The sequence below is a fragment of the Poeciliopsis prolifica genome, unplaced genomic scaffold, assembly GCF_027474105.1.
Source record: "Poeciliopsis prolifica strain line A6 unplaced genomic scaffold, Auburn_PproV2 SCAFFOLD049, whole genome shotgun sequence".
Lineage (NCBI taxonomy): Eukaryota > Metazoa > Chordata > Actinopteri > Cyprinodontiformes > Poeciliidae > Poeciliopsis > Poeciliopsis prolifica.
In genome coordinates, this window is record NW_026562424.1 from 3,895,379 (window position 1) to 3,917,373 (window position 21,995).

A 21,995-nucleotide genomic window follows, 5' to 3' on the forward strand; every position below is an offset into this window, starting at 1 on the left:
ATATCTTTATCGCTTTATATGAACCTACTTTTTTTCCTTGCTAACCTCTTGTATTATTTATTAATTAAAAAACTTATCTTAGATTCTACAGGATGCTATTTATGCAGCATTATATTCTTGATATGCTGCAGCTTTAGCATCTTTGGTTTATTGTGTTGTATTTTTCCACCAGTTTGTATCAGGAGCCTGGATCTATTTGGCTTCACACAAAAGCTGCATTCTGCATCACAGTGTCACAGGTTACCATTGTGCACTGCACAATTCAAGGAAGTGCAATGACCAGCTAACCCAGAACTGCAAACCACATCACTGGCACAATAAATAACTGAAAAGTGACATTTCTAATATAAAATATCAAATACACCAACAAAGCTATTATTACTATTGTTTCAGCTAAGTATAGATTTTGCTACGACTCTTTTTTTAGTTTACTACATTTAGCATAAGCATAAAATTATGGCAAAATTACTCATGAAACGTGCTTGACTACATTTGTCTGAAATACATGTTTAAACACTTAAGTAAACAGAGCTGATCCTAATCCACACCACAGTTACAGATGGCAACCTGGTAACCACCAACCACCAAGGGCAACCTGACAAGCCTTAATATGTCTGAAATTCCCATTTTCGGAGCAAAACTGGCCCATATTTCTAAATAAAAGGCATTAGTACCTCCTCTACATAGCCCGCCTGCTGCTCCGCCTAAAAATAGCGCATGAAAGTCCCACTGAATAAACATATTTTCTGACCGGGACTCGCACTGAGTTAGCTGCTAACAACATCAGCATTCTGAGGACAGCCAAGCTATAGCGTAAAAACAATATATTTGACCTTACACATGAATGCTTGTCTTTGTAAGTAACTGTCCAATAAAATATCTGAAGGTAAAGTTTAAAAGATACAACCCTTACCTGTTAGAAAGTGGGCGCTGCAAACTCCGGCACTGTTAGCTTTCACGTCTCTTGTGTTCAGCTGTAGATTATTGATCCACTTTTCTTTAAAAAAAAAAAAAATAATAAAAAATTAACTCCCTTGTGACCAACTACCTTTGAAACACAAAAATAAAGTTTGTCGTTCTCTAACAAAACGGTTGGAACACAGACTATAGGCATTTTGATTCTGGATCAACAGAAACAGCAAAACACAAGCTAAAGTCACAACAGAATAGAGACTTACAACTTATTTCTGTCTTGAAATAGCAACAACATATAGTTTTTAACCTCAACCTTTTGTTTCACCTTAAAGCGTGTGGCATTGTGTTTGTAATAAACAGTTTGTAATTGTATTATGATCTAAATATATTTACATTTGAAATGAGGAGACCAACCAGATGAAACGGCGCCATCTAGTGGCCATAAGAAAATATGGTTTTCATATCCTTGTGGGCTAAAGTCTTCTTCCTACTTCAAAATACAGATTTACACCACACCGGAATAAATTGAAATCAGTATATATTTATAAAACAAAAACATGAAGTCAGATTTTTTTGTATATTCTTTCTTAAAAGGTACTAAATATTTGTGGTCTCACTTTCAATAAAGTTAAAATAAAAAAATATTCATAAAAGAGAAAACACTTTATGCTGTGCTTAATGATGATATTCATTTTTTTTAAAATACAGAATTTCACTGAGTATGACTACATCATCTATAACATTTTAATGTAGTGCTACTTTTCCTAGAATTATTGACAGTTGAATGGCACTAGTAATATACTGTTTATATCAGGGTTGTCCAAAGTGCGGCCTGAGGGGCATTTTTGGCCCTTGCCCTTATTTTTTGTGGTTTCCTGTTTAAGAATGATCCACAGAACTTGTCCAGTACAGGTGGTTGATTTGTGTGAAATTGAAAATATTAAGTATAATAAAAACAGTTTGAGGTTTTATAACCCAGGTTTTATAAGAACCATGTTGATTCAGAGACTTTTACTGAAAAGCAAACTTTGCTGCACCCAAATCAGCCTTTATTGAATTTATTAAATCGTTTTGAAAGAGAGTTACCCAAATCCTGTTCCTGAGGATAAATTTGTTCAATTTACCCCAAAACCATTTGAAAACTAATTTTCTTTCTTTTAGTGCAGCAAAAAGTAATTTTTCTTTTTGGCTCTTCTATGGACAACATCCATTACCTACAAAAACAATTACATTAAACCACAATCTTTGCGTGATTTCGGTTTAATTTTTATTTTCTTGGCCTGCCAGTCTTATTTCGGCCCATGTGACAAAAAGTTTGGACGCCCCTGGTCTACATCATCCGACTTTCAACAAACCTTCTTTAGCGATTCTCAAGAGAGGATTTGCCAAATTTGAGCAATGCTACAGTAATCCTGTGAAATCAATGACTTAGCAGAAAAAAAATCATTTTAGTAAATGTTTTTAGCAGTATAGAAATTTGTGTATTTCGCAAAACTACAATGGAAACCTTTTTATTGACACACCATTAACCAATGACTAAACTTTATAGGCACAATGTCCAAACTGCTTTAAAAAGTTCTGTATTTTTCTTAAGCAAATATCAGTGCTACTCAAAAGTAGTGCATTTAATCTCCTTCTGATTAATCCAACTTTAAAGCATTTCTTAATGAATTGAAATATGTTTTTGCAGTGTGTGAAGGTGAAAAGTCAGAGAGAGATGGAGATGATGACGGATCACTGCCACATGAAAGCACCGCTCCATCTGATGACGCACATGAGATTACAAATCACATTGTTTCCCCAAGAGTTTATTGAGTATTTTATATTTACTAGCTTCTTCAGCCTTTGTTCTTCTAGTTTACACATTATTTCACTTTACAGGAAACCTGCTTTAAACTGTGTTAAGCCGTAATTTACATAACCATTAAGCTTGGTAAATAACACGGACTGCCTCTTAGCTGCAGGATTTTAGAGTCTCTTAGAAATATAAACTTCTTTAAATCAACATTTAAAACTGCATTGTAACTTTTCTGGGGTTTTTTTAAGTAAATGTAACCAACTCTTATTGGCAGGATTCTGACTACAGATAATATGTAATGGATCTAAAACTAAAACGTTTTACACTTTAGAAAGAATCAGCTATAAAACAACACATTTAAAATAAAGTAAAAGAAAATCTGCTGTAACCTGGCTGTATCGGTATAGCAATATAATATAAATTCAGTGTTCTACCACCATTTGCCTCGATTACTGCAGGGGTGTCCAAATGTTTTGCCATGTGATAAAAGATCAAGTCAAAAGTACTCGGCCAGAACAAAAAGGAAAACAAAATCGAAAAGCCAAACAAAAATGACAGAAAAATGTTTAATGCAGTTTTATTTTCCTGGTAAGCTTGATAAACTCAGAATTATAAAAAAACAAACCATGACTTACATTTAAAATTTCAAAACAACTTTTGTTTTTTCTTGTTGCAGAATTTAGTTTCTATGCTCATCAACTCCTGAGACGAGCAGAAACTGTTGAATGTCTTTATTGAGGACGAACAACCTTCCAGTTTATAACAGCGTTCTTGTAAAAGGCCGACGGTTGGGATGGAGGAAAGAGTGCAACAACGATGAAGTTGAGCATGAGTAAAAGTGGTACCTTAAAACAAGAAAGTGGGATGTTAAAAATGCAGAAAAAACAAGAAAATTAAGCCAGTGGAAGGATCTGAACAGTTTGTGGCCCTAGGACTAATTTTGTGCAGCCTCCAACTACAATTTAAAAAGGATACAAATTTTGCCCGTAGATGCAGATGGAGACTTTTATTTTTCACCAAATAATTGTTTTCCACAGGAAAATTTAAAGTACAGAAATGTGTTTTATAACCAAGTCTTAACAAAAGGTTAAACCAAGTTTATCCAGAGATTTTTTATTGAAAAACTAACTTTGCTGGATCCAAATGAGCTTTTATTCTATCTGAAACTTGGCTAAATATAACAAGCGTTTTGAAAACGTGATCCAATTCTAGTTCTTATTAATGAAAATAAATGTATTTGATCAAACAAAAAAGAAACTGAAAATTAATATTTGTTATAGGCTTGTAAAACTTGTTTCCAAGTTAATTATCTACAAAGAGAGACGGCAAATCATTCATTCAACACTAAAACACACAATGGGAACATTCTTTGTGGAAATCATTTACAAAAACATCAACAATGCTTGTACTTTGTTTGGCACAGACACAGGACAAACTGTAGTATCTGAACTTCACCGTATCAGGGTCTGCAGTGAATCTTCCAACATTTTTACAGAGAAAATTAATGTTCCTCAGGTGATAGAAGGCCGACTTTGTAACCGTCTTTATGTGGCTGTGAAGGTTCAGATCAGAGTCCATCACCACACCCAGGTTTCGAGCCTGATCTCCAGTTTCTAGCTGTGATAACTGAAGCTGTGTTGACTCTATTTCGTTTCTATTCAGGTCTAAAGATAAATTACTGAATGTAGCGTGAAGACATTTGGGGTTCTCGACACTTGATGAAGCATTTACCATATTTCATAAAACTGCATTGGAAATTCCACTGGCACACATTTAACCTGTTCCTATATGTCATACTTTATGGGCACAAGGTCCAAACTGCTTTAAAAAGTGAAGAATTATTCCAATTCTAAGATAAATATCACCAGATAATAAAAAGGTTGTAAAACGTTACACCAAGTTTTGATTAATCTATATTTAAAATCAAACATTTGTTCATAAACTGTCTCTGCAGTCAGTGTGTATGTTAAAAGTCAAAGGAGAGAGATGAGGAGAGGAGTCACTGCCACATTAAAGCCCCACACCTTCATCTGATGACGCATATTTCATTGTTCTCCCAAGTGTTCATGTACTACTGTCATGCTCTAGTTTACACGTAGTTTCACTTTACAGGAAACATAGCACAACTCCTTCAAATCAAGGTCAGTGTAAGAACACAGACATTAGCTCAGGTGAATATAGCAGGGTTGTCTCTCTGCTGAAGGTTTCTAAAGCCCCTTAGAAACATAAACTGAAACCAGACACAATCCAACATCAGTGGAGCCTTCTACCTGGAAATTCAAGAGCTCTTCATGCTTCCCTCTGCTGACAAACTGTATGGAGATGCTGCTCACACTCCCAAAGGTACCAGGAGCTGGTTCCATGACCATTGTGTTACTTTACTTGATTGGCATCAAATCCCCCTGACCTGAACCCAATAGAAAATCTATGGCCTGTTGTCAAGAAGAAGATGAGAGACACCAGACCCAACAAGGCAGATTACCTCAAAGCAGCTGTCAATGTAATCTGGGCCTCCATTACACCTACGTAGTACCACAGGCTGATCACCTCTATGTCATGCTGCATTCATGCATTAATTCATACAAGAGGAGGCCCAACCAAGTATTGGGTGCTTATTAATGTACATACTTTTCAGAAGCCTGACATTTTGAGTTGTTTCAGATTCTGAAAGAATGGTTTCTAAGCTTTCCATTGTTGGAAAAAACATGAAAATCAAAAAGGTTCTTTTCCACAAACGTGGTGTGCTCCAATAACATCGTAGAGCTATTTGTAATTTAGAAACATAACAAAAGAAAATAGACTTGAGTTGCTTGGAGCTGCTTTGGTAGCCCAACATAAATAATTTTATTTTTGGTGTTAAGATGCAGTTAGTCAGCGTGGGGCGCAGCTCTGTTCACCACATCGTTACCATCATATCGCATTCAACCCAGCCGCAGTCCTAGATCTGCATGCCTGCTGCAAGCTACCGTGTTCAAAAACAAAAGGTCTGCAACTTACCCTGAGAAACTTTCCATCGGCAACTTAAGGTTTTCTTCTAAGTGACCCAGTCATAATCCATTTACCCATCATTATTTGTAAAAACAATCTTTTAGAAAGCTAACTGTGGCATCGCACTTTGAGCTAATTTCATGGCAAATAAACAGTTGTTTACATGCAGTACATGCGGATCACTAGCGGACCTGTAGTGATCTGGGGACCACAGTTTGAGAAAGACTGGTCTAATGGGATATTGTAATTTGGGGGTTTCTTTACCAGTCAGCCATAATATGAAAACTATAAAAAAGACATTTGCTCATTATGCTAACATGTTTCAGAGTCACAGAGTAGGAGGGGCTTCTTTCATTTCTTTATCAATGTACTGTTTGTTTAAATTCAACTCGACACACCTTTGTGTACAGCGCTTACCTTTACACAAGGCCAGCTTCAATGGGCTTTGCTTCCCCGATTTTGTTTGCCAATCTGCACCAGACAAGTGCTGCTTTCACTTGTCTGGTGCAAGTGACTGAACCATTGTCTGCAGTGACCCAATTACAATTTTACTTTGATGCGACCTATATCGGATCTTTTCATAACAATCTGAACCAGCTTCGGGGAAGAAGTGTGCTATACAAATAAACTTGATTGATTGATTGATTGATTGATTAGGAGAAGTCACATAATTTGGAACTGTGAACAACCAGGCAAAAATAATGAGTTCACAAAAAATGGGAATTGACCATCAAAGCCTGCCATGATATCTTTTTGTTTTCATATGTTTCTTAGTACTTATACTCTCTAAATGATCAACAACGGTTGATCTTTTCAACTTTTTGTCATTTTGGCCTTATGGGCAAACGATTCATAGGTGGTTTAGCAAATAAAAATGATTTAAAAATAGTAGTAAGCAAAAAGGGGAAAAGACTCATAAGTGATCAGGCCTTTAATTTTAAACTTTTGGAAATGATTTATCTTTTTGTTTCAGTCATCTACTTTTAGGAACATCGGTGACATCTTCTATGTAGACAAATTGGCAGGAGGTCTTCTCCACACAATAACATGTTAAATGAAGATATCTTTATTCATCTGAACAATAGTATGGAAGATACAGCATATCATAAACAAAAATCGGTAAGAATTTATTGAAAAAAAAGAGTACATAAAACTGACATAATAGTCATAAACATGACATAACAATGGTCATAAAAATGAAGGAGTCTTCATGAATGTTTAACTGTTGTCATGAAGAGTTATTCAGTAAATATCTTTAATACAAAGTTATACTAAAACTTGTATTAAGCTCCATTAAAAGTGTCCACTTTGCATTAGAAGTGTTATTTCCAGAATAACATTTCATGACAACACCTTCATGCAGACTCATTCATGTTCATGACTGGTATTATGTCAAGTTTATGACAATATTATGCAAACCCCTTCAAATAAAGTGTTCCCCAAAAATTCTTTAGAATCTTCTTAACATTGAAGCAAATCTCTGGATGTAGTTCAAAAACTTGAGGCCAAACAGTTTGTATTGTCATGAATTCTTGCTTCATTTGACATGATGATACCGGAACACCTTTTACATAAATGTACAGTTTTGGATTGTTTGCTTTATTTGCATATTTGTTTGTTTTATCTTTTGAACCAAAACCACTTTTAAGTCTTTCATTGAATATGAAAGTTGGTTTCAACTTTCAAGGCTTTGAAAGTTGGTTTCAAAGACTTGGGCATTGTTATGGCTCAATGTCAGAATTAGCCATTATGAGGAAATAAACTTGACAATCCAACCCCTTTTTGGAGCTGTGCCAAATGTTGCTGAATAAATCCCTGCTTCAACATTTCTGTCTTACCTCATTAACACTTCAGTAGGCTTGAGTTTGGAGGTTTAGAGAATGGCAGGTCAATTCATTTTGCTTGTGTTGCTTTTGAGCTTAAGTGAGTATTTTACATCACATCCTTCGTTTTGCTTATCTGCAGAAAACTCTTTGCATAGTGATGTATTTGGTTGATATTAACAACAAATGTGTTCATTTTCATAGATGGAGTAAATCTTCAAGTATCAGGTGGGTCAAAGTTGAGTAAATTATGTGTTGGTTTTTAAAAATACAGAAAAAATGCTTACATTTTTAGCCTGTTGCTTAATATAATTCTAATTTACTTCTGCCATGTCAATCAAAATTAAATATACGATTGAATATGAAAAAAAAATGCAGTTTTCATTCTCAGTATCTGTCAATGTTATGCAATTCTTTGGGATTCTTGCCAGAAAAGATTTTCCAGATTGAAGAATTTCTTATATTTGTTTTAAATAATTTTGTGCTTTGCTTTTGAATGTTAACGGTGATGTGAGAAATGCACCAAAGAAACAGAGAAAAACCAAAAATCCTGAAGAAGACTGAACCTAGGATCAATTTTATGTCTTTACTGCTACTGTATTTATCATTTTCCGATTTTTTTTTTGTTTTTTGTTCAAAGCGCTGCAGTGTTGCTTCGGTAGTTTATGTAAAATGATGCTTGCCTTTGTTTTCTCCAGCTGTAATTCTGTAGATTCTTCCTGCTTCTTTCCCTCTTTGCCATTATTTGTACACTAAGTTATGACTCCAGTGCTTCACATAGCAGAGACAAATAGAAAAAGGCTGATCTGAGCACACAATCATTTGTGGTGTGTGGATTTCTCACACTCTCGCTCGAAAGCATTGCAGAAACGGGCAACTCTTGCGTTGCCAGATAACTGTGAAAGTTGAGATTTTTTGCTTGGCTTTATGCTCTGTAGCAGAGCACAGAAAATATATATTGCATAAATGTGGGTCTGGCGGTTAATAAGATATCTGCAGTAGTCATTACAGAGCTGCAATTGGGAAACAAAGTGATGCTGCAGACTAACAGGTGTACTGCAAGTGGTTGGAGCAGCTTTAGATAATGGTGCATAAGAGCTCCCTCTTGTGGCAGAATACATAATACCCACATATAATAACCCCTTTATTTCATAAGGAAGGTTTGATGCGTCAGTGATGTGGCAGTGTTTCTATCTGTCAATCTCTCTGACATAAGAAATACAGAGGTGACATTTTTTGTGTTGGAGCTTTTTGGTGTGGAGAATTACAATACATAAAGTTTTTGTGTTCCCCTGTGAAATAATAATATATTTAAGTATATTTTAAATATACTGTATTTTTCTGAAATACATTTTTAGGATGACAAAAATGTATTTTGGTATAGTTTTTTTAACAATAAACTTAAAATTATAATTAAGCATATTATTAAAATTATACGTTGGATAATCCTTTTAAAAACACACTTTATATCATACATTGCAAAGGAATGTGGTTTAGAGAGTTTTATTTTGATTGATCGTTAAATGTTTTCACTGTTGTATTATACCACATTGTATATTAATTTAATCAAAAAAAGCACAAAAAAAAAGCAACAAGAAAGGAAAAAATGTCTTCTTAATGTCATATCAACACATAAAGGAGAAAAAGTCAAAAGAAAATCAATGTATAAAATCTACCAACTACATGAGATAGAAAAACTGATAGAAAACTTGTATTAATAATAATCACACTGGTCTTTTTTATACATTGAACAGCAGAACTTAATTTGACATTCAGTGATGTCTGTGGGTGTTTGTAGTCAGAGTGAAAAAAAAAACAACTCTCGCCTTATTGTATACATTATATATGTAGATACCTACATATCTGTTAGGTGTGTAATATTTTCTTTGACAAAACATACCTAACAGATATTCTTGTTGCTATCCCAGAGACGTAGTTTATGTGTACAAAACACATTTTCAGTGAATGTTTCGCTGTGAACGTAATTATGAACGTTATGTACATAGCAACGTCGCTTTTTGATCCTTCGGTATCGGCTCTCCCAATCATTTTGAAGCAGTATGATAGGAAACTATTTGTTACAAAGAAACTAGATGAAGAAACTGTGTGTTACAAAGTTATGTTGTCCAGAAAAGAGTCTAATTTAATCAGATGATCCCTCTTTTATTTTCTAGGACCCCTCTATCCAATTGGTGGAAATATAAGCTCTGGAACAGATGATGGAAGCTCACCTAGAATTACACTCCAACAAACCTTCAAGTATTTTGGCCAGTTTTACTCTCAGATTTATGTATGTTGCCTCACTTTTGTAAATGTTTACAAAATAGTATAAATAGTTACACCAAATTTATTTATTTATTTCAGGTGAATGACAATGGGCATCTGACCTTTAATGCACCATGGTCAAGTTATTCTTCTCAACCTTTTCCAATGTATGGAACCAGAGACGTCATTGCTCCATTTTGGACTGATTTAGACACCAGACACAATGGTAATATTTACTATGGTCAGTACACCAGTGGCTCTCTTCTCCAACGAGTTACACAGGATATCAACACATACTTCCCAGCACTTAACTTTCAGGCCAACTGGATCTTTATAGCAACATGGCATGAAGTTGCCTATTATTCATCGAGTGAAACAGTAAGTGATTTGTTTTTAACTGCTGAAACCTATTTGATCTACAAATGAAATAACTTTTGTATAATCTTAAAATTAATTCCCAATAAATACACTTATTTTTCCCAGCAAACAACCTTTCAGGCCGTCTTGACTACCAATGGCCAATATTCATTTGTGCTGATGAATTACGGGTCAATCGCCTCCACATCAAGATCTGTACAGGTTAGATATTCATATACAAAACTATAATATCACATGTTTTATTTGCCTTGTGTTCATCCCACAAATGTATGTTTTCTTGAAATATGAAAAAAAAAATTCACCTATGCACATTTAATTTCCAGGCTGGATACGATACGATCAATTCCTCTCACCACTTCACCATCCCTGGATCATTCTCTAGTAACGCAACAGGACCAAACTCAGCTTTCAGTCTCAACAGCAACGTCAACATACCCGGTCGATGGGCATTTCGAGTAGATTATGGTTCAATAGGTTGCAATTTCAGTGGTAAGAACACAGTCACATAGCATACGTTTTATAATGGATTCCAGTACGATACTCCACTTGATATAAACATGAGAAATTTCTTTGGGTTCATTTTAAATGTAATGGACATGGGAAAGAGAGATGAAAAGGTTAGAAAGTAGGGAAATGTTTTAAATAGAAAGAAATAGATGGATGTAAGAGAGAAAGAAGCACTAAGAGAACACATGTCAACACCTTAGACACCTTGTTTCTGCACTTGCAGAAAGAGAGAAAAAAGCAAAGTCAAGAAACCATACAAGTATAAGTTAACAAGTATAAGTAATGACAAGTATAAGTTCACAAAAAAGCATAACTAATTCAACACATATTTAGAGGCAACTGCAACACAAATCTGAAAACACACCTGAATCAAAAGACCTGTGTATGTGTACGGTTGTGATCGTGCTGGTAAAACCAAGGTTTTTCCATAAAAATGTTCAATAGCCACAGATGTCTACTGGCCCTGGAGGAAAGAGCCCCAAAAGCTCAACCGCAGTGACAACCACACCTCCTTCCTCTTACCCCCAACCCCCAGCAGTCACAATGTAGAAGGCAACTGGCACCAACAATCGGCCTCTATCCCCAGCCCACCATAGCCAGAATCAGCCAATCAAGACAATGAAACACACCCAACACTAATGAAACCGTAATGTAAACAGCTAGCCAGAGCAATCATATGCACCACACCAAGGCCGTCGGCACCATCCGGTTGATCACACAGACCTCACCATGCACCTCAATGCCCACTACACCACTTAAAGGAAGGATTCCAATGCAATAAATCGCACTGTGCCACAGCACACTCTGTGAAAGAGACAGCACCTCCTCTTAGACCAGGAACCACCAACATCCAGGCCAGCTAAGCAACAATGACAAATTCAAGCCAACCACAGAGATAGCAACACCACCATGTCCTCAGGGACACAACCAGAACCATCAACCGCAGACATACATCACTGACCAGGGACCACACATAGGAGGGTAAAGTATGTCTCAAAACAAGAGCCGCACACTGTGAAGACGCACTTCAGTCTGAAACAACCCTTTCAGAAAGCCCACACCCATAAGGAGCAAAACGTCCACACAGTGAAAACCAAAATCCACCGTAAAGCCAAGTCCATCACATCCCAAAAAGACCCAAGCCAGCCCATCCACACCACACAGAGACCCTGACACTGCTTCAAAACAAAACCAAAGCCACTAGAAACTACACGGGGAATCAGAATCTGAACCAGAATCACCCAGACAATGCCTGTCCCCTACGCAAGGCTGTCCCCAAGCCTATCTCAAAAGAAAAGCAACTCCTGCCACTAACATTCAGAAAATGCCCAGAACACAAAAGACATTAGATACTTTGGCTGAGTTCAGCTCACCCCCTCCCAAGGACTACTCCTGACCTCACACCAGTAGTTTAATTCTTTCTCTTTAAACCCATCATTTTCCAGATCATTCTAAATGTGATATTAGAGACACCACCCCAAACTAATTTATCATTACAGCAGCCTGCTCTCTTTTTGCTTAAAGGTCTACCTGTTCAACTTGGTGACTCTTTCTGGAGTGACAGCACCTGTGCACAGAAGTGCACCTGCACCAGAGCAGGGCTGCAATGCTCCTACAATCCCTGCTCCTTCTCCCAAATCTGTCGGCCAGCTGCCTTTCAGTACTCCTGCCAGACAGTACAAAGACAAACCTGCACCGTCAGTGGAGATCCACATTACTACACCTTTGACAACTCAGTGTTTCACTTTCAAGGCACATGCACTTACGTTCTGTCAGAGCAGTGTCAGAATGAACTGCCCTACTATAGAGTGGAGGGGAAGAACGGGCATCAGGGGAGCACACGTGTTGCATGGACCCAACTGGTCAAAGTTTTTGTTCATGATGAAACTATTGAGCTGGTTAAAGGACGTCAGAGTCAGGCCAAGGTAACAGGACCCTCTTATGTTCTGTAATATAGACCCCGTTTTTTGTTTATATTTGTAATTATGTTTTTGTGACCTCCTTACAGGTCAATGGAAGCTTTGTAACAACTCCGTTTTCCCTCAGAAATGGCTCTATCCAGGTTTATCAGTCAGGTTTCTCTGTGATCGTCAGCACTGACTTTGGCCTGATGGTGTCTTATGACAGGTTTTTATATGTCCGTATCAGTGTGCCCTACACATACCAAAATAGCACCTGTGGACTCTGTGGAAACTTCAACAATCACCCTGGAGATGACTTTCGAACCCGTCAGGGTGAAGTGGTGAGCTCTGATGTGGTTTTTGCCAACAGCTGGAAAGCATCTGGTGATGATGAGCCTGGTTGTGATCCTCAGTGTGAAGGTCTGGCCTGTGCCGGCTGCACAGCAGCTCAGACATCACTGTACAGAAACTCTGCCCACTGTGGTATTCTTGAGAACAGCACAGGACCGTTTGCTGCATGCCATCAACAACTTGCTCCAGGATTTTTTGTAGATAGCTGTGTGTATGATCTCTGTGTCGGTGGAGGATATCAGCCCATTCTGTGCCAAGCTCTAAATGTCTACTCAAGTCAGTGTCAACAAAATGGGATCCAGCCACAAAGCTGGCGGAGTTCTGGTTTCTGTGGTATGCCTGCATTTTTTTTTTACAACATCAGTGATGTTAAATATTGAGAGTTTGAAAATAAATGTTTCTTGTATTTAGAAATCCCCTGCCCAGCCAATAGCCACTTTGAGGCCCAGGGTACAGGATGTCCGTCTACATGTGTCAACCCCAATTCCACTGACAACTGCCCCCTGCCCAATCAAGAGAGCTGTGTTTGCAATTCAGGCTACCTCCTGAGTGGAGGGGTCTGTGTCCCTAATGCTGACTGTGGCTGCAGCTTTGAGGGTCACTACTATCGCTCAGGAGAAACAGTCATACTGGATGCAGACTGTGGGAGGCGCTGTACATGCAGCTATGGCTCCATGACTTGCAGCTCTCACAGCTGTGGCCAACATGAGTCCTGCAGGGTGGAGGATGGAGTAAGAGGGTGCACACCAAACAGTTTTGCAACATGTTGGATAAGAGGACCAGGATCATATCATACATTTGATGGAGTGATGTACCAGTACCCAGGAGCATGTCGCTTGACCCTTGCCAAAGTTATGGGATCCTCTCATCACTCGCACTTCATGGTCACTGTGGAAAAAGTTCCACAGGGGGCGCAGGGTTTCTCTAATGTGCTAAAGTTTGAGGCAGAGGGAACACAAGTTGCTATTGAGATGGCAAGTAGTAGCACTGTTAAGGTAAGTGACAAATACATTTCTACATGTAAAACAGCACAACATGAAGAGCAGCATCTGTTTTCTTATGTCAATTAAATAAAACAGCTAATGTTCACAAACTAAACCAATGTCAAAAATTTTTTTATGTTTTAGATTTTCAACTGCATATTATGCGTAATTTCCAGAGCCCAGGTTTATTATTAATAACTTCATCCCTTTAGTGTAGTAGTTAGATCATTTGTATTTTAGTGCAGCCAAACTTACGTTGCTAGCAACCTTTGGAAAATTTAATTTCATTAGCTCAATTGAATCAATGATCTTGAACTGTTGTGGTGAGCATACTATTCACACTATATCCACAAACAATTCTTGCATTGAATTTTTTTTTTAAGTATATGACTTGAAGGCTTTTGAGGATTTCTTCACACATTTCAAGATCTGCACCGGAAACGTCTAAAGATTTTTTTCAAATGTGTTAAAGGTTGATGGCCGGCTGATCAGACTGCCGTTCAGCTCTGGATCCAACAGAATCCGCATCTTCCAAAGCAGCACTCACAGTGTCATCCTTCGCACAGCCTTTGGTGTAACGCTGCAGACTGTCTGGCCTCACTTTGTCCGTGTCACTGCACCAGGTGTCTACAGTGGTTTATTAGGTGGACTTTGTGGAAACTACAATGCTGACCAGAATGACGACTTCCGTACACCCAACGGTACCTTAGTCAGTGACTCCCAGATGTTTGGGGACAGTTGGCGAGATGGCTCCCTGGCAGATCACTGTGTGGAAAACAGACCTCATAACTCTACAACTAATTTCAATTCCAGTGAATATTGTGGAGTTCTTACTTCACACACTGGACCATTTACATCATGCTGGGCTACAGTGAACCCATGGCAGCAGATCGAGGCATGTGTAGGAATCCTCCAGGGTTCCAGTGATCCAGCATCAACGCTATGTGAGGTCCTACGAGATTATGCACTGATGTGTCAACATAACGGTGTGTCCCTGGGACAGTGGAGGAATGCAACTGGCTGTGGTAAGTTCTAGAACCACATTTGATAGAGATACCTTTGAAATTAACATATGCATGATGACTTTTTACTTTTTTCCCCTTTTGTGGCCCCCAACAGAACTAACCTGTCCTTCAAACAGCCACTATGAAGTCTGTGGAAGTTCATGTCCATCTTCCTGTCCCAGCCTCTCCTTCCCCTTCACCTGTGACACTCAATGCCAGGAGGGCTGCCAGTGTAATGATGGGTTTGTCCTCAATGGTAACCAGTGTGTACCTCCAACATCCTGTGGATGCTTTCATGATGGACGCTATCGGCAAGCTGGTGAACAGTTCTGGGATGGGGAAGAATGTCAGAGTTTTTGTACCTGTAATGGTGTAACTGGTTTAGTCCAATGTTCCCCAAATTCATGTGGACCTCAGGAGTCTTGCCATGTTGTGGGGGGTGAGTTTGGCTGCCATCCCAACCCTCATGGCACCTGCTCTGCCTCTGGAGACCCTCACTACCTGACCTTTGATGGCAAGGCCTACGACTTCCAAGGAACCTGCCGCTATGTTCTGGCAAAAGTTTGCAATAATACTTTGAACCCTCATCAGTTTTCTGTGAAAGCAAAGAATGAACCGTGGCTTGGACTGCCAGTTTCTATCACGGCTGAAGTTTTTGTTGATGTCTATGGCTATCAAGTGCGTATGTCGAGAGGAAAAAGGGGTACTGTGGAGGTAAGTCAACCTTTTGCTGACAGAAAACTGCTTCTGATGATTAAACTTCATGAAGAAGATTGGGAGTAGTTTTGGCTTTTAAAAGTCTTAAAAACCAAAACATTTCTTCTTGTCACCACCCCATAAACTATTCATGAAATGCATCTTCTATGTATGTACCTGATGGAAATTTTCAAGAATTGGACATCCTCCATAAAATACTTTCTTTTTCACAGGTGAATGGAATCACAAGAAATCTTCCAATTGTCTTCAATGGAAGTCTGTCTATTTTTGGAAGTGGATCTCAAACATTTGTCAAAGCAGAGTTTGGACTGAGCGTCATGTATGATGGAAGTAGCACAGTCTCCATTTCTGTATCTCCAGACTACAGGTAGCCTATCTACTCTTTCACAGAACTTAAGTCTCATATTATGTTAAAATTTAGATTCAGATGTTGCTAACTAGCACCATAATGATATTCCAGAGCTTTAGCCAGGAACCTAACAAGTTTAAGAACATTTTAACAATATAGGTTGCTAGTTCACTACTGAAAATATCAAATCAGACATGTTTTATCCTATTTATTTTCAATACTTTTATAATATTGTGTATTTTCATGCCTATAATTGGGCCTGTCTCATCATTATTCAGTTGTATGAAATTAGATTCAATCTTTTCTTATCTTGATCAGAGGAAACATGTGTGGACTTTGTGGAAACTTCAATGGAAATCCAAATGATGACTTCCACACCCCAAGTGGAGCATTGACCAACTCAGCAGATGCTTTTGGGGCAGCTTGGAAGGTTCTTGGGAACTACACCTGCAGTGACGGCTGTGGCTCTTCATGCGCACAATGCAACGATGATCGATCTGCCAGGGCCCAGTGTGAGGTGATCCAGGCAGCTGATGGCCCCTTCAGCTTCTGCCATGAGGAAGTGGATCCAGCTCCATATTTCAGTGACTGCGTCTTTGATGTCTGCGTGTCGGGAAATCAAGGCAGTGATCTTCTGTGCAGAGCTATTGAGACATATGTCAGTGCCTGTCAGTCTGCTAATGTCCGAGTCTACCCTTGGAGGCAAAACACCACTTGCAGTGAGTATGGAAGCCTATGTGCAATTAAAGTAATCAATCAAAGAAGCATCTTCCTCAAAACTCTTATGTGATCTCCTATGTTTGAACTTGTTTTAACCAACTTGTCACCCTTTTCCCCTCAGGACTTGAGTGCCCAGCCAACAGCCATTATGAGCTGTGTGGAACAGACTGTGGCAACACCTGTACCAGCAGCATAGATGCTGCCTGTGACCATGTTTGCTCTGAGGGATGTTTCTGTGATGAAGGTTTTTCCAGGAGTGGAACAAGCTGTGTCCCTGTGGAAAACTGTGGCTGCTTATATGATGGTTTCTACTTCAATGTAGGTTATTTCATATCACCTTATTGTTAATCAAGTTACCTCTTAAAAGTTGAGGTTCTAAAAACACTTCTGTGAAGCGTTGACATATTGAAGGTAATTTGAGTGTTTGCATTTCAGGGCAACAGCTTAAATATAATGACTCCTGACAAAATAAAGAATCAGCCAAAATATCAAGAAGAGATCTGTGGAACTTCACAAATCTGTTTTCATCTTTGGATACAATTTTTACTGATTTGAAAGCCTCATGTTCTTTTGCTTTCGCTGTATATTGGTGAATTAACAAATATTGTTCAAACTAATACTAATATAAATAGTATAGGCATGTCCAGCAATTGTACTCTTCAGAAAGTTTCTGAAGCACCCATTAATCCTAAATGAACATGAAAGACAAGCTTTCATGTTCATTTTGAAGAGAATGAAGAGAATGGTGCACTTCACCAAATTACATGGTATAATGTGGAACAATGGTAAATTTTTGCTTGATGCAAATCAGTGTGCACATTCATGAGTCCAATTGGCATGCCATGTTTTAAAAGGTTTTGAGTTGCATCTATGACTAGAAAAGCGCTGAACTTCAGTCCATTTCCATTCATTTTTGGGAAATATTAGCAGAAGTGACTGAGTTATGTTTGAGATTATGTTACACACTGGCACTCAATTTGGAAATTTCTTGGGCTGCACAGAGGGACTATTGGTAACACTGTTGCCTTGAAGCAAGAAGGTCCAGGGTTCAAATCCTGGCCTGGGGTCTTTCTGCATACAGTTTGAATGTTCTCCATGGGTTATCTCCAGGTACTCTGGCTTCCTCCACAGTGCAAAAACAGGACTGTTTCTCTCTAAATTCTCATTACGTGTCAATGTGTGCATGCTTGGTAGTATGTCCTGTCTATCTCTGTGTTACCCTGCAATGGACTGGGATTGGTGTGACCCTGCCGGACAATGAACAAAGTAAAGAACTTGTGGGGTACAAATGAGCCCATCTTTCAAGACCATAGGTGGGTTCAGAGATGGTGTCTTAAAGGTTACACTATATTGCCAAAACTATTCACTTGACTCACATATGAGCTGGTGCCTGTGTCCAGTGATCAAAGGGCAAAAAGGGGGTACACCCTGGAAAAGTCACCAGTCCATCGCAAGGCAATGACTGCACGAACGTTATCTAATGATTTTTATGATAAAAGTAATACAACAAAATTGTGCCAACTTACCTCAAGCTTAATTTCTTCTTAATATTGTGAGAAAGCCTGATATTTTAATGGTTCTCTTACCTTGCAGGCTGGTGAGTCCTTCTGGACAGACAGTTGCTCCCAACGGTGTGAATGTCAAGCACCCAATGTCCTGATCTGCAGTCCCTCATCGTGCACTCCTGCACAGGAGTGCACCATCAGAAATGGCCAGCTGGGCTGTTATGATGCCATGTCTACCTGTACTGTGTGGGGTGACCCACATTACATCACCTTCGATGGAGCCCTTGCTCATTTTCAGGGATCATGCTCTTATGTCATCACTGAGAGTTTGAGCCACAGCAACAATAAAACTCAGTACAAAGTTGTGGCCACCAACAAGCACAGAGGAAACAACCTTGTGTCTTTCGTATCATCAGTTGATATATACCTCTTGAATCCTCATCAGAGAGTTACTGTCAGGCTTGGACCTAACAAGAGAGTCAAGGTAAACTTTATTTTAAATTCAGGATAAAAACACAAAATTTCTTCTTTGGTCTTACTCTCCGATTTCTCATCATAACAGGTAAATGGAGCTGAGGTTTCTCTTCCCACGACTGCAGGGACTTTTGGTCAGGTGATGAGGCAGGGAAGTTACATAGTGTTTGATGCTGTTGATGTCGTAGTCCAGTTTGATGGCTCTAGTACTTTACTGGTGAAGATGGGCCGCAGCTACCAGAACAAAGTTAGTGGAATGTGTGGGAATTTCAATGGTGATCCCACAGATGACAAAGTTTTGCCCAATGGTACTTTGGCCCAAAACGACAACCAGTTTGGCCATAGCTGGAAATCAGAGACAAGCCAAGAAGGGTGATTACAGTAACATGAAAAGTCTCAACAATTGCAAATACTTCTACAAAGATTTGTCTCTAAATTCTAGATATCCTAAAACTTTTCTAGATGTGGATCCACTGATGAAAGTAATGGTGATGGACTAAGTGACTGCCGCTTCATAGAAGAATACAGAGAACTCTGCAGAGTCATCACCAACACCAGTGGCCCATTCAGTTCTTGTCACCTGCATTCTGACCCCCAACCATTTTTCATTTCCTGTGTTTACGATCTCTGCCTCTACACACCAGCCAATGGCATGCTGTGTTCTGCTGTCTCTGCTTATGAGAAAACCTGCACCAATTTGGGCCTAAGCATCCCCGACTGGCGCTCTCCTTTGCGTTGTGGTAAGCTTGTTTTGCTCAATAAATTATCACAGCAATGACTTATTAATTAACTTAATGCAATGTTTGTTTTGAAACTTTTTTGGCCTTTTCTGATATATTTGACTCAGCTGAAACAGACCCCTGTGAAGAGCTGGACTGTGCAGAGTATGAATGGTGTGGTAAGAAAAATGATGTGTACGGCTGCTTCTGTGATGAGCACCATCATCGACCCAACAATGAGAGCTACGGTACATGCAACACCTTTTAAATCTTCTGTTTTTCATATGAAGAACTGTAATGATAATAACGTTCCAAACATGATTTGTTCGCTGGTGCTTTATAGTCGGTGCCTAAAGTTGAAGCATTATCTTAGTTTTAATACATCATTTTGTGTTGTTGGTCTCAAAGCCTCAAAATATGTTTCTCCCTCTGGTGAGCAGACTCAAACATCGACTGCTCCAGCAGTTCTGGCACCATGTCAATATCTCGCTGCCAGCTGTTTGAAGCGGGCTTCCACTCCAGTGCTCCATCTCCAAGACAGATCCTGCAATGGAAATCTCCAGGACGGACGACTCATCTTCCATTTTGACAATGACGACCATCTGTGTGGGACAGCTCTTAGGGTAACATTCATGAGATGGAACATCTTCTTTAAAGCTCCCAATATGCTACTTAACTTGATTGATTGGATTTTGTCATTTCACTGTTTAGAGCAATGGAACCCACTTCATGTATGAGAACACTATTCAAGGGAATGTGGATCCTCAGGGAGGTTTGATCAGCCGTCAGAGGAATCTTCACCTGGATTTCTCCTGTATTTATCCTCTGGCTCAGGCTCTGTCAATGGCTGTGGGCATCAACCCTGTGGAGAGGTGATCATACAATGTTCTCTTTTGGCTTCCTTTGACCATTATGTCCAGTTCTACTTCTATATCTTAATCAATGATTCACTATTGATAATAGTAAGCCAGCCTACTAGATGCATTTAACAGTGTTGCCGCATTAAATGTTTCTTCTTCAGCATTTTGAGGAAAAAGCTTCCTGTTGGCACCGGATCTTATCGTGTGAGGATGATCCCCTATGAGGATGAAGGCTTCCTCTCCCCCTTCAGCACTAATGGAAACATAGAACTGGAAGTTGATGAGATGTTTTACTTGGAGGTGCGAACGGAAGGGGTGGATCAACGCCAATTTGCCACAGTTGTGGACTCTTGCTGGGCCACGCCAGTCAACCAAGCAAACTATCCTGTCCGCTGGGATCTCATTGCTTCGCAGTAAGTGAGATCATCTTGTTCCTTATTATTTAATTCAGTGTCTTCTTGCTGACACTCTGACTGATGCATTTGCTTCACAGGTGTCCTAATCCAGAAGATGGAACCGTAGAGGTGATTCAGAACGGTGTCTCCACTGTGTCTCGTTTCTCCTTCAGGATGTTCACCTTCACCAACCACACACAGATTTACTTGCACTGCAGTGTCCACTTGTGTCTGTTGAGAAACAACACCTGCAGAGCTGTAAGTTTTATTGTGTGTTTGTGGTGCAGCTTTATTATGTATGATTAAGTTGTAAACTTCCAGAAGCCTCTAATGTTGCTGTGTTATTGTTGTTTTTTTACAGCAGTGTTATCTTGGTCACCACACCCGATTCAGTAGGGATGCATCACATCATGACTCTGCAGCTCTGTCAATTGGACCACTTGTACTCAGGGCACAACCCAACACTGGTAAAATTCATTCATTCTGATTTGTTAACTCAAATATATTGCGATTGATTGACATTTATGTGCCTCTCTTTTTTACACAGGTGGACTAATCCAAAGAAACGGTGCTTCAAGTAATCTGGGAGAAGTTGTCACCCTGGTTGTCAGTTTGCTAATGATCAGAATTCTGGTCAAATGAGATGAAATAATAATCACACTTAAAAATCGATTTAAATCACCTGTGATTTATGTTGGTAAAAGGTGTTTTCTGGGTTTTTGTTGGTACTCGTAATTAGGCAAGAAACAGAACTAATTTTGGTTTTAATACCTGGAGCACCATTGTGCTTTAGACGATTTGTGGGATTAATGTAATGTTCAGTTCTTTGTATCTGATGTGGAATTGTTTTAATTCTTAATTGTTGCTAACACCAGTGATTGTAAAATACATACATAGAAATAGATAAAGTAGTATATATATGTACTCAATTTCAGAAGGGATTAATAAAGAATTTAAATCAATTTGGTTATTGTCCTTTCATGGTTTTTGCTGGTGATAAAAGCCTGTTGACTTGTTCTGTATTATTTTACTGTTAAGAATCTTAATTTGCTTTTATGGGACTGCTTATGACCTGTCTGCAAGCAATGTAGTATGAAGTTAAGATATTGCAGGAATATAATCAATACCCTAAAGAATAATCAATTATTTAGCTCACCCCAAGCTAAAGAACGTTGAAAAACGACTGACCACTGTGCTGGTATTTGTTTACGCCGTTAGGAGTGTAAAATATGTGACTTTTAAAAAAAGAAAATTTGTGATCTGAGGTAAAGTATGCAGAGGAAGTGGATTTATAATTGACGAAGAGAAATTCCAAAGGCTGGTGATTCTAGATATTTGTTAAG

The 21,995-nt window shown here is 38.8% G+C and overlaps 1 protein-coding gene across 1 annotated transcript; it reads left to right on the forward strand.

The window, feature by feature from the left end:
• The first annotated feature begins 7,539 nt into the window (after positions 1–7,539).
• Positions 7,540–21,614, forward strand: LOC129377646 (alpha-tectorin-like). Its single transcript, XM_055057748.1, is given in 25 exon segments — positions 7,540–7,624; positions 7,729–7,752; positions 9,699–9,814; positions 9,889–10,167; positions 10,273–10,368; positions 10,491–10,656; positions 12,199–12,599; positions 12,683–13,259; positions 13,338–13,921; positions 14,382–14,934; positions 15,029–15,627; positions 15,843–15,997; positions 16,298–16,698; positions 16,821–17,017; positions 18,293–18,688; positions 18,767–19,050; positions 19,141–19,418; positions 19,526–19,645; positions 19,838–19,910; positions 19,912–20,020; positions 20,109–20,269; positions 20,419–20,670; positions 20,751–20,910; positions 21,014–21,119; positions 21,200–21,614. Coding segments are annotated over 25 exon segments (6,225 nt in total). The 5' UTR covers positions 7,540–7,581; the 3' UTR covers positions 21,295–21,614.
• The last annotated feature ends 381 nt before the right edge of the window (positions 21,615–21,995 follow it).